Raw genomic sequence first — 13,754 nt, forward strand, 5'->3', positions numbered from 1 at the left:
TGTTGATCAATGAATGCTAATGGAATGAGGTAACCAAGGCCAAGTCAAAACTGAAACCTAAAGCCTTTGTTCAGATCACTTATTGTTATCTCTCAAGATTGTGTAAACTGATAACTTAATATTTAATGCAAAGTGATTGAAAATAAAAATCTTTATTTTTTCTCTCTCTCTCCCATCTACTGACACATGATGCAGAACATCTTGATTGTTGAAGTAAGTCGCTTGTATTCTGATTTTCCTTATCTATTGCGGCATTGTTTAATATTTTATCGGCTTCCTGGTTTTAATGGAAATGTTATTTTCAAGACTTGTACGATTTATAATTCTTTAGGGATTTCGGGGGGGGGGGGAAGAAAAACTTGCTTTGCCCCTCCCTATCTCTGTAAGTTCTTTCAAATTCAAGAAAATTTGGCCCTCTGCCTTTCCCATTTTTCATCTCCCCGCCGCTCGGAGCTGTGACTCTTGAGCAAATCACTGATTCTAAAAGCACCTCACGTGGCCCGGTGTGTATTGCTGATAACACTTGCAATGACCCTTGGGGAAATTTTGCTACATTACAGGTGTTAAGTGAACGTGGGTGGTTCTTATGTGCTTTAAATACATGCCCAGTGTGAATTAAATGTTGTGCATGAATAGGGTGCACACTGACATCCAAAATGCTAGCTTCCAAGAATTCGGGGAAAAAAATCAAAGACTGTCTTTTTTTACCAGCATGATAATTATCCTCAAAGGTTTTTTTTCCATTTTGGTTTACAATTCAGTGCTACATCTTTCAGTAAAGACTGTTCAGGGAATGAACCAATCCACGATCTTCAGTAAAAAATAAAATCACGATAGGTGTCTCTGTATAAAATTCTGCTATCATTCTGAATCAGTTCCTTTCAGCCTCTGCTGAGAGTTTTATAAGGTGCAAGCAGACTCTCATTTTTAATTGCTTGTCCCTAAATCCTAGTTTACAAAGTTTAAGTTTTGATTGCAGGTTCATCCCAGGCCTTCCTTCAGGGAGATTCTCCATCACCATCTCTGGTTGAACACCCCCTAGCAGATAGCATTTGATCCATTGCTGCATCTGATTTACAGTGAATCAGAGGATTTTCCAACAGTTTTGTATCTGGGTACACAGGAAGATTTGATGATATGAGGGTTTGCAGTTCTGTTGCTACAGTGGCCAACTGCATTTACATCAAACATTTATAGTCTTACAGCATGGAAGCGGGCCCTCTGGCCCAACTGGTCCATGCCGATCAAGATGCCCATCCAAGCTAGTCCCATTTGCCAATGTTTGGCCCATATCCCTCTAAAGCTTTCCTATCCATGTACCTGTCCAAGTGTCTTTTAAAAGAGCCTCAGCCTCTTTCTTTGTCAGCTGATGCTACATACATACCACCCTCTGTGTAAATGAGAAGAGTTACCCCTCAAGTTCCTATTAAATCTCTCCCCTTTCACCTTAAGCCTATGCCCTCTAGTTCTTGATTCCCCAACCCTGGGATTCACCCTCAACAACCCACACTCAACAATTCAGAAATAGCTTCTTCCCATCCGCCATCAGATTTCTGAATGGCCTGTGAATGCTACCTCATTAATCCTTTTTTATTGCACTGTTTAGTTTTGCAATTTATATTAATTTTATGTCTTTGCTGCAAAACAAAAAATTTCGCACCATCTGTGATAATAAATTCGATTCTGAGCTATGCCTCTTACGATGTTATACACCTCTATAAGATCTCCTCTCAGTCTCCTACACTCCAAGGAAAATAAAAGTCCTAGCATATCCAACCTCTCCTTATAACTCGGTCCCTTGAGTCCTGGCAGCACCTTTTCTGCACTCTTTCCAATTTAATAACATCTTTCATATATTTTACTAAATAAAATATCCCAGTTTGCTCCACTGGGGCTTAATCTAAATTTGACAGCCAGCCGAAGCATAGATAAGTGCAGCCTTGCAGGAACCAGATTCAGATGTAGAAGGTCCTGGTTTAACAGATGGATGGGGCCTTGAGTAGTGTGATGTGAAGGTCTAGTCCTCAAAACGTTCCTGGGAGAAGGCAAAACTGGTGGCAAAAAATTGTCTTCTGTCCAAACTGCTGCTGATTTAAATTTTTTTTTAGCCACGTTCGGTGATTTAAAATAAGATTTCTTTATTAGTCACATGTACATTGAAACACACAGTGAAATACATCTTTTTGCATACTGAGAATGTTCTGGGGGCAGCCTGCACGTGTCGCCACACTTCCGTCGCCAACATAGCATGCCCACAGCTCCTAACCCATATGTCTTTGGAATGTGGGAGGAAACCAGAACACCTGGAGGAAACCCATGCAGACACGGGGAGAACGTACAAACTCCTTACAGACAGCAGCCGGAATTGAACCCAGGACGCTGGTGCTGTAATAGCGTTATGCTAACCGCTACACTACCGTGCCTGCCCCTTTCTATACATCTCTCTGTGCTTCACACCTGGTCCTGAGACCACAAGGAAACGCAGAGAGTTGTGGTTGCAGCTCAGCACATCACGTAAACCAGCCTCCCCTCCATTCCATCAATCTATCTATGATGCTATGACTTGTTCCTGGGACATGAAGGAATTCAAATGTGGCATGGGTCAGTGCCTGGGTAAGTTGGTGATCCAGCTCTTTAGTGGGTTGTCAGTTTGTGAAGAAGCCTACCTTGACCAGAGGGGTAAAGCGGGAGGCTAAGATGTCCTGACCCAGAGGGGAGGTTGTGACCATGGCTCTGATTTAATGGAGTAAGTACAAGGAAGTAATTTACAGTGGAGTCAGGATAATTGGGATGGGAGTATATTACCAATAACATTGGACTTCTGAAATAATACCCTGCCGGCCTCCCCTGCCCCACCCCCATTTCATAATCTCCAGCTTGCTAACCAACCTCGGTAATGTGAGAATAAAACATCGTCTCCTGTCGTTTCTCCTCCAGGACATTGTAGAAACTGGGAGAACGATGAAGAAGCTGCTTAAACTTTTGGAGAGCCACAAGCCCCAAATGGTCAAAGTGGCAAGGTAGGGGAACGATCCGACACTTGTACGACTTGAGAAGGCCAAGTGCCTGCATCGCTATTCAATGAGTACATGGCTGATTTGATCTTGGCCTCAGCCGCACTTTCCAATTTGTTCCCCAAAATGCCTTGTTCTCTAACATCAAAACTCTCTTGGCTTTGTATACATTCAGTGACTCGGGTTGTATGCTGTCTGAGGTAGAAATTTCCAAAGATACACAACTCCCTGAGAGAGGGAAAAAAATCTTTTCTAAGTACTAAATAGATGACCCCTCGTACTGTGACTATGCCCCATCTCTTCTCAATCTCCCCCCCCCACCCCCCAGGAAAATATCCTCTCAGGATCTACACTGTCACTTCTCATGTTGTTGCATGCTTCAATAAGCTCATCTCTCGTACTTCTAAACTCTAATAAGTACAGACTCAATCTGCCCAAACTTTCCTCACAAGACAACTCCTTCATCCCAGGAATCAACTGGATGAACCTCCCTCAACTGCCTCCAAAGTTTATCTCTGCTTAAGTAAGGAGGCCAAGATTGTGGGTGGCTTTCGGGTAATGGAAAAGACTTGTAGAATCCCTTGAGTCAATATGGACTCGATGTGGTCTATCAGGTGTTTGGGGATACAGGGGGAAGATGGCACGTGATTAACAGTGCCTTTGTGTGAAACTCTCAGCTGGAAACATGAGTAATCCACCCTTGATCCTACCTTCATGGGACTGTTCCACTGTCCATTGACTTCAGGGCTAATCTGTCACCAGACCTCACACACCTGCCTTTGGTTACCAAAATCTGTTGACCACTGATTTAACATTGGAAATGCTGCCAGGCCAATTGCTGATGAGAATTCCAAAGTTCCAACATGTGTGGAAGTGTTTCCCAACTATACGCCTTTAATTCTCCATTCTACTGTTATAACAACAACCAACGTAAGCCTGACAAACAACAGCTCATCTTCCATCTGGGCGTGTTGCAGCCTTCCCGACTCTATATCAGATTCTCCAACTTCAGGTGGCTTGCTTTCTCCGTCTGTATCAGAACTGTCTATTTCTGACGTAATGTTTTTTTTCCCCTCACTCCTTTGGCACAACCTGACCTGCTGGGTATCTGCTGTAAACAACACGTCACATTTCTTTGTCACCCTCTAATTGCACACATTTAATCGGACAACCCCTGCATTTCATCCCCATGTCAACGCTGGTCTCCCCCTTTCGCAGACATTCCCTTTGTCCTATCGATCCCTCATGCCATCTCTGCAATTTAAATCTGTCTTTTATTTCTCTTTCCCAGTTCTGGCAAAGGGCCTTTGACCCAAAATGTTACCTCTGCTTCTCCCTCCACAGATGCTGCCTGACCTGCTGAGTGTTTCCAGCAGTTTTCTGTCCGTATTTCACTCCTGAAAGGCCTGGCTGTAATTTTTAGACCTGGCTAACTAGTTCTCAGGGCTCCCTGAGCAGTGAAAATGATTTCTCCTACATCTCCCCAGTGTTTTCTCACATATGCTCCTCACAACAGTAGTTCATCAATTTGTAACTTTAATTATTAAATGTTATTTTACTTGCACAACGTTTCTGGAGTTAAATGGTTTTCTGTTTAATCTGTTCACAGTTTATTGTTGAAAAGAACTCCTCAGAGCTCTGGATACAGACCTGACTGTAAGTGCTGCAGTTCCTTCATTGAGATAATGTGAGATACGGTGTGGCACTTGTTTCCTTTTTCGTTGAACTAGCTGAGTGCCACCACTGGGTGTGGGTCAGGGACAGAGTCATATGTCTAACTCAGCCCGGTCTTGAGATGACTACCTTCTCCTTTTTGGATAAATGAGATTTGGGACCAACTATGACTCTGGATACCTCTTTGACCTCTTGCTTTTTCATTTCTACTCGAGGTGGGCATGAAATATTCTAACAAGAGCTGGCACTTGTATCAAAGTAATACTGGCTGGTGAAGGGAGATGTTATAATAAACAGTTGGGTTTAGGGAGCATCTTGCAAGAGGAGCAAGCATTAAAGAGGGAATGATGCTTGGGAGAGGGTGCTCCAGAGCGTGGGGCTTTGGCTGCTGAAGGAATGGAATGGACCTGGAGAAACAAGGCTTTTGACAAGGTCCCACATGGCAGTCTAGGTAAAGTAAAAACCCATATTCACAGTTCATTGAAAGTTGCCTCACAGGTGGAAAGAGCAGTTAAGAAGGCCAGTGGGATGTTGGCTTTCATAAGTCGCGGGATTGAGTTTAAGAGCCGCGAGGTGATGATGCAGCTTTACAAAACTTAGGCCACACTTAGAGTACTGCGTTCAGTTCTGGTCGCCTCATTAAGGGAAGGATGTGGAGGCGTTGGAGAGGGTGCAGAGGAGATTTACCAGGATGCTGCCTGGATTAGAGAGTATTGAATATGAGGAGAGGCTTAAGGTGCTAGGGCTTTATTCACTGGAAAGGAGGAGGATGAGAGGAGACATGATAGAGGTATATAAAATGCTGAGAGGAATAGATAGAGTAGACAGTCAGCGCCTCCTTCCCAGGGCACCAATGCTCAAGACAAGAGGGCATGGCTTTAAGGTTATGGGTGGGAGGTTCAGGGGAGATGTCAGGGGGAGGTTTTTCACCCAGAGAGTGGTTGGCGCATGGAATGCACTGCCTGGGGTGGTGGTGGAGGCAGATACATTGGACAGGTTCAAGAGCTTGTTGGATAGGCATATGGAGGAGTGTGGGATGGGGGGATATACGGGAGGAAGGGGTTAGATAGTGTGAGTGTGGTTTGATGGATGGCACAACATGGTGGGCCGAAGGGCCTGTTTTGTGCTGTATGGTTCTATTGTTCTAAAGTGCAAGGAGAGTTGATGCAAAGTTGGCTCGGTTGACAGTTTTGCAACTGTTGCCAATGGGCTCAGTTATCAGTCCTTCATTCTCCTATTTTCTTGCAACATAGAAGGAGGCCATTTGGCCCATTGAGTCTGTGATGGCTATCATAGCAATCCCATTGCCTTTCTCCTTGTAATCTAGTCTTTCCCACCTGCCCATGAACTCCACCCTCCGCCCTAATTCTCTAGCTATCCACCTATACTCGGGGTAATTTGCCACTGTCAATCATCAGCCTACCACCCAGAAAGTCTTTGGAATGTGGGGGAATCCTGAGCACCTGGGGGAGTATAATTTTAGAGTTAAAATTAGGTGCAATTCCTTGGCGATTCAAGTGCTTGACCTGATGCTGCTTAAATGTTGTGAAACAACCTTCCTCGGCCAGGCAGTGCATTCCAGATTGTAACCACACTGTGGATGAAAAGGTTCTTAGATCCCCTCTAAACCTCTTATCCCTTACCTTAAACCTCTGCCTCTAGTTTCAGACGTCTCTGCTTTGGGGAATTACAGAAGACCATTCAGTCTGCTGCGATTTTTGTAAGAGCTCTCCAGTTAGTCCCATTCTACATTTCTTTTCCCACAATCCTGCGATTTTACCTCCATCAAATATCTTGCCAATTCCATATTAAAGCAATGAATGAAACTATTTTCATTGGCCTTTCAGACAGTGTTTTCGAGATCACGACTGCTAGCTGTGTGGGAAAAGTATTTTTTCCTTGTCACCTTTATCCTATTTTTCAGTAAGTCTACATCCTCTGTTTCTGGACCTTCCTGCCAATGGAAAGAGATTTCCATTATTCATCCTGTTCCACCCCTCCAGTAGTTAGATACTATAGTGGGAAGATGGTAGACTAAGTATTTTAAGAGGGTATGGCCAACTGGACTGTGGATAGATTTGAGGAGAGGCCTACTTTGTGATGAGAAGTGTACAGTGAACAATGTGCTAATTTTTCTTCTATTGCAGTTGTAGGATTTGAAATTCCAGATAAGTTTGTGGTGGGATATGCCCTGGATTACAATGAACATTTCCGGGATTTGAACGTAAGTATCCAGTGCTACCAGTTTCATTTCAGCTGTCTTTTACAAATTGGTTACGTTCTCGAACAATCTCAAATGGAAAAGCCACTTCATCAACTGATCTTCATTAAAGATCAGTATTTCTAAAGGAAAAACTGGTTTGCATCAGTAGTTGGGACCACAAAACTACCAGATTATTGTAAAAATCCATCTGCTTCACTATGATCTTTAGTGAAGGGAATCTGCGTCCTTGTGCAGTCTGGCCTATATGTAACTCCAGGTCCACCAGTGTGGTTTACCTTTCACTGCCTCCTGAAATGGCCTGGTAGTTCAGGGGCCTCTTGAGGACAAGCAATAAATGCTAGCCACTGAAACGGGGGAGACACAATAAATGCCAGTTTTTCCATCTACCTAGTCTGATTGAATATCAATTAAGCATCACACTTTGCTCTTTCCCCATGGTTCAACAAATACAAATGAAATATTAAACACTTGTTTAAGGAACAGGAGAAGGTCAAGTGGCCATCAAGTTCCTCTGCCACTCAATAAGATCCCATGTCTTGAGTCTATATTTGAGACACAAGAGACTGCAGATGCTGGAATCTGGAGCAAACAAACCGTTGGAGGAACTCAGCAGGTCGAGCAGCATCTGTAAAAGGAAATGGACAGTCAACATTATGGGTCGAGACCCTTCATCTGGACTCTGTTTTCTGCCTAGTCCCCGAGTCTCTCAATTATTAGTATTCAAAAATCTTCCGATCTAACCTTTGAATATACTTTAGTCCTTCCACGGGGCTTTGGGAATGCACAGAAGTATTAGAAATAGAACCAGGAGTGGGCTACTTCGGGCTTGCTCCACCATTCAATGAAGTCCTTGCTGATCTGCAATAGAGAATTCCAAACATTCACCGCCCTCTGATTGTGGAGAGTTCAAGATTCAGAGTCCAATTTCTTCCCATCCTGGTCACTGATCCCTTCTCTCAATCAGTCTAGATTCTCCAGTGTGAGACAACAGCATTCACTCAGCTCAACAGCATTCCTCCTGTACATTGCTTTGTTGACCTATTCAATGCAAGCCCACCTCAAAACAGCACAATCTGATTGCATTAATAAAAGAATTACATTTCTTTTTCTTTTTCAATCTTTTTATTAGTTTTCAAATTAATACAGATTAATATATAACATCAATGTTTGTACATGTAATACAAAGAGATCAGGAGAACAATCATGGCATAGATAATCATAAAGAACAATAAAATTTCAAAAAATCTGTAGATCCAATGATCTCTTCGTAAATGAATATAATGTAAGAGAAAGGAAAGAAAAGCATTTATTATATAGAACATAGAAAAACTACAGCACAATTCAGGCCCTTCAGCCCACAAAGCTGTGCCGAACATGTCCCTAGCCTAGAAATTACTAGGCTTACCCATAGCCCTCTATTTTACTCAGCTCCATGTACCTATCTAATAGTCTCTTGAAAGACCCCATCGTATCAGTCTCCACCACCATTTCTGGCAGCCCATTCCACACTCTCACCACTCTCTGAGTAAAAAAACTTACCCCTGACATCTCCTCTGTATTTACTCCCCAGCACCTTAAACCTATGTCCTCTTGTGGCCACCAATTCAGCCCTGGGGAAAAGCCTCTGACTATCTACCCTATCAATACCTCTCATCATCTTATACACCTCTACCAGGTCCCCCCTCATCCTCCGTCTCTCCAAGGAGAAAAGGCCGAATTCCCTCAACCTGCTTTCATAAGGCATGCTCCGCATTCCAGGCAGCATCCTTGTAAATCTCCTCTGCACCCTCTCTATGGCTTCCACATCTTTTCACATCATTTTCTTTTATATAAAAGAAAAAGATAAAAAATCCCCAAATCAATAAGAAAAATTATAAACAATATGTCAAACCCAACTAAACTAAACAGAAAAATTTCAAAAAAAAACAAAAAAACAAGACTGGACTAAAATTTCTCAGTAGAAACAGAGCAATATTATGTTGTCAACTCCATTCCTCTGAGTTGGAAAGTTATTGAAAGGGGATCTACATCATGTGAAAATATTGAATAAATGGACTCCAAATATCTTCAAATTTAAGCAAAGGATCAACAGTACCACTCCTAATTTTTTCCAAGTTTAAACATGATATAGTTTGAGAAGAATTACATTTCTATTGCTGTTTCCGAATAGCCTAAAGATCTTTTGCAACCGGTGATGTACAGGTCCTCCCTAGTTTACGAAGACACGACTTGCGTACATCCCATACATACAAATGAGCGGGGTGGATTTGCCGGCTGCTGTTGGGCTGCAGGCGTCTCCTGTCGTGTGGTAACTTGATCTGCAGTCGCATTTCCCACTGTTCGGGTAATGAACGGTTCACAGGAATGGAACCCTGCTGGAACCTGGGGAATAACCTGTACGTTTGAAAAGCGGTCACTGACGTGATGTAGGAAAATCAGCAACCAGTTTACATGTGCCAAACTCCAGCTAAGCAATGATTGGGTGAAGGAACACAGAACAGCACCAGAACAGGCCCTTCAGCCCACCATGTCTGTGCCAACCATGATGCCAACTTAAACTGCACATCTGCCTGCACGTTATCTATATCCTCAATTCCCTGCCTGTTCATGTGCCTGTCTAAATGCCTCTTAAACATTGCTGTTGTTTAGTAATCATTTCCAGCCGATAATTATCCATAAGGGAAAAGGATAACCCCCCCCTGCAATTATTAGAAACATAGAAAACCTACAGCACAATACAGGCCCTTCGGCCCACAAGGCTGTGCCGAACATGTCCCTACCTTAGAAATTACTAGGCTTACCCATAGCCCTCTATTTTTCTCAGCTCCATGTACCTATCCAACAGTCTCTTAAAAGACCCTACCGTATCCACCTCCACCACCGTTGCCGGCAGCCCATTCCGCGCACTCACCACTCTCTGAGTAAAAAAACTTACCCCTGACATCTCCTCCGTACCTTCTCCTCAGCACCTTAAACCTGTGTCCTCTTGTGGCAAACATTTCAGCCCTGGGGAAAAGCCTCTGACTATCCACACGATCAATACCTCTTATCATCTTATACACCTCCATCAGGTCACCTCTCATCCTCCGTCGCTCCAAGGAGAAAAGGCCGAGTTCACGCAACCTGTTTTCATAAGGCATGCTCCACAATCCAGGAAATCTCTTGTAAATCTCTTCTGCATTCTTTCTATGGCTTCCACATCATTCCTGTAGTGAGGTGACCAGAACTGAGCACATTGGAATCTTTAAACCAACTAAGTGGGCAGATGGGCCTCCAGGTTAAATATCTAAAACAAAACTTCCCACAGTGCTTCACGCCCTCATTGCAGTGGGGGAATCATAGAATTGTTAAAGCAAGGCCGTTCAGCCCATCAAGTGTATGCCAGCTCGTGGAAGAGCAAGCCCATTCTCCCACTTGTTCCCCAGCACCGAAAAGACTCTGAGATTATCTGCTTTGCTTACTGAAATGCCACTTGAATCCACAAGCAAGGGAGGTGAAGAGCTGGAGAGTTATCCATGATGCCCTGCTAAATATAAATCCTTGAATCAGCAAGCAGGGTGGATGGAGGAGGGGGTGTTGGGGGTGAGGGGGATAGAGGGTAGAGTGCAAAGTTTTTTTTCCAACAACTATGGCAAAGGGCAGCACGGTATGTAGTGGTTAGCATAACACTATTATAGCGCCAAAGATCGAGGTTCAATTCCAGCCACTGTCTGTAAGGAGTTTGTACATTCTCCCCGCGACTGCGTGGGTTTCCTCCGGGTGCTCTGGTTTTCCCCCACATTTCCAAAGATGTACAGGTTAGTAGGTTAACATGGGTGTAATTGGGTGGCGCGGGCTTGTTGGGCTGGAAGGGCCTGTTACCGTGCTGTGTAAATAAGGTTTAAATGATCTGGGTCTGGGCTCAATACAGACCAGGTTTATATTCAAGGAAACGAATGCCACCATCACTTTATTAGAGGAACTCAGCAAGTCAGGCAGCATCTGTGGAGGAGAAATGGACAGTCGACGTATCAGGTTGAGACCCCTTGTCTGGACTGAAGAAGGGTCCAGATGAAGGGTCTCAACCTGATATGTCGACTGTCCATTTCCCTCCATAGATGCTGCCTGACCCGCTGAGTTCCTCCAGCGCTTTGAGTGTTGCTCCAGATTTCCAACATCTGCAGTCTCTGGTGTGTCTATCATCACTTAACACTTTTTTTTCTCCTCGAGTATAAAGATTTGGAATCATGGTAATTACTTACATGAATTATCACAACGAATTGGGTTCTCAAATAGGGGCACAGAGTACAAAAGCAACAAAGTTACGCTGAACCAGCTGTGTCAGATATGCTACACGAAGCCCAAATCTGGTCACCCCACTTTAGGAAGGATTTATTGGTCCTACGGAGTTTGCAGACCCTGGGTCTAGACTAGAGAACCTGAGTTTGTTCTCTATGGAATACAATTTGACAGAGGTATAAAATCCTAACTCAGATTGGTGAAAAGAGGGAACCTTTCCATTAGTGGATGATTCAAGGACTAGGGAGCACAGATTCAAGATTTTAGGTAAAAGATACAGGGGGTGGGGGTCGTGAGGTGAAAAACAATTTATGCGGAGAACAGTTGTGATTTGAAATTCACTGCTGTGGTGCTGGGACTAAGCAACCAGGTCTTCTAAAGCGAATTGGACAGGCACTTGAGGGAAAATGATTCGGAGAGCTTTGGAAGAAAAGGGACAGATGGGATTGCCCTCCTCGGAGCTGGCATGGACTCATTGGGCCGAATAGTCTTGTGCGCTGTGACAATTCTATGATTAACTGGTAGTTTACAGCACAGAAACAGGCCACTGGTAGTTTACAGCGTAGGCCATTCCGCCCAACTGGTCCAAACTGGTGTTCCAACTCCACGCATACCTCGTCTCTCTCGGTAACTAATCCCATCGACACTTCCTTCCATTTGCAACCTCGCTGGTGTCAGTGGAGCCAAATGTGCAGAGGTGAGGTGGCCATCCGTGTCCCCATTTGGCACCAGTGGACCGGTTTTTGTTCTGATGATTTCATTATTGGACTTCCACTGAACATTTTAAAGTTTAAATTTAACTTGCTTAACAAACAAAACTTTGCCACAGTCATTGAGCTTATTTCCTTTTTATCTTCTTACGTAGCACATTTGTGTGATCAGTGATAAAGGCAGACAGAAGTACAAGGTCTGAAGGCAAGAAGGACTCCCTCAATAACTGGAAGATTCTGGTGGAGAACTGATCACAGTAGATTCCTAAATATACTTACCCTCTCAATCAATTCATTTGTAAGCAACAGAATGTGGGCAAAAGGCTCCATCTGAAAATGTACATAGCTGCAAATAATTCAGATTATTCCACTATTTTTGTATCTTGTCTGATGGAAATGGCTTGAATTTTTATATTTGAAGCATCTGGTAAGAATTTACTTTGGCCCTTCTGGAATTGGTGAGAAATATTTTTGTATTAAATGTTTTGCTTGTGCGTGGGCAGCAGTGTGCTGAGGTTTCTGAAGGCAAACGTCCTTCACAGGACACAGCCCAAACTGTCGGAGGGCTGTGGTTTCGACGGTGGCTTTCAGCATACAGCAGCGCCACAAGTCAGGCACTGACACCCGAAAGAGGTGGGCTGGGTTTTCCTGCTGGACAAGTCCCTCCTGTTTGATGCCTGAGTGGGGCGGCTCAGCTGGTAGAACAGCTGCCTCAAAGGGCCCAGAGGACCGGGTTCGATCCTGACCTTGGCTGCTATCTGTGCGGAGTTTGCACGTCCTCCCTGTGACTGGGTGGGTTTCCCCCGAGTGCTCCAGTTTCCTCCCACATCCCAAAGAATTAGCCACTGTAAATTGCCCCTAGTACAGAAGTGAGTCGGGGCAGTTGATGAGTATGTGGTGAGATGGGATCAATATGGGATTAGTATAAAAGGGTGGTTACTGATCACACAGACTTGGTGGGCTGAAGGGTCTGTTTCTAAACTCGATATGTGCCAAATAACGACTTGCTTCTGCTTTGGTGCCACGGCCAATGTACAAAATCCAAAATGATTTGAGTGTTCTCCTTGGAAGCAACATCAGCACAAAGGAATGCTGATGAACAGAAGGATCTCTGGTCCTAGGTCATTGTTCCCTAAAAAGGTGATTAGGGTGGTGAAGAAGGTGTCTGACATGCTTGTCTTTATAGGTTGGCGTAGGGTATAAAAGTCGGGACAGTTATGTTGCATCTTTACAAAACACTGGTTAGGCTGCACTCGGTGTGCAGTTCTGGTCACCACACTACAGGAGGGATGTGGTTGTGCTGGAGAGAGTGCAGAGGAGGTTCACCAGGATGTTTCCTGGATTGAAGGACTTTCATTACTGGAAGAGTTTGAATCAGTTCAGCTTGTTTACCCTGGAGTGAAGGAGACTGGGGTCACTTGATGGACGTATTTAATAATATGAGAGGTATACATTGTGTAGATAGTTCAATCTTTTTCCCCATGGTAACCAATGTCAAGAGGTCATAGGTTTAAGGTGAAAGGAACAAGTTTTAAAGGGGATCTGAGGGGTAAGTTTGCTACACAGAAAGTGGTTGATATCTGGAACGTGCTGTCAGAGGGGGTAGCAGAATTGGATATGATTATTGCGTTTTCGGAGATATTTAGACAAGCATTTAAATAGGCAAGGAATAGGGGGATATGGTCCTAATACAGGCAAATGGGATTAGTGTAGGTGGTCAGAAAGGTCAGCATGGATGTGGTGGGCCGAAGGGTTCGTTTCTGTGCTGTACAACTTGACGTCTCCATGGCAATGGGGACAGGAGCAGCCTTGCCTTGTGGGCACTGCTCCTAATGGGCATAAAATTGAACAGTG

General features: G+C 44.0%; 1 protein-coding gene across 1 annotated transcript in view; it reads left to right on the forward strand.

Moving 5' to 3' along the window:
- The window catches only part of hprt1l (hypoxanthine phosphoribosyltransferase 1, like), a 33,769-nt gene extending 21,552 nt beyond the window's left edge, over positions 1-12,217 (forward strand). The window contains 5 exon segments of the mRNA XM_052028465.1: positions 196-213; positions 2,938-3,020; positions 4,624-4,670; positions 6,836-6,912; positions 12,056-12,217. Coding sequence (XP_051884425.1) covers positions 196-213; positions 2,938-3,020; positions 4,624-4,670; positions 6,836-6,912; positions 12,056-12,103 — 273 coding nt within the window. The 3' untranslated portion in view covers positions 12,104-12,217.
- Positions 12,218-13,754: the final 1,537 nt, after the last annotated feature.

This window comes from Pristis pectinata, chromosome 13 (genome assembly GCF_009764475.1).
Source record: "Pristis pectinata isolate sPriPec2 chromosome 13, sPriPec2.1.pri, whole genome shotgun sequence".
Taxonomy (NCBI): Eukaryota; Metazoa; Chordata; class Chondrichthyes; order Rhinopristiformes; family Pristidae; genus Pristis; species Pristis pectinata.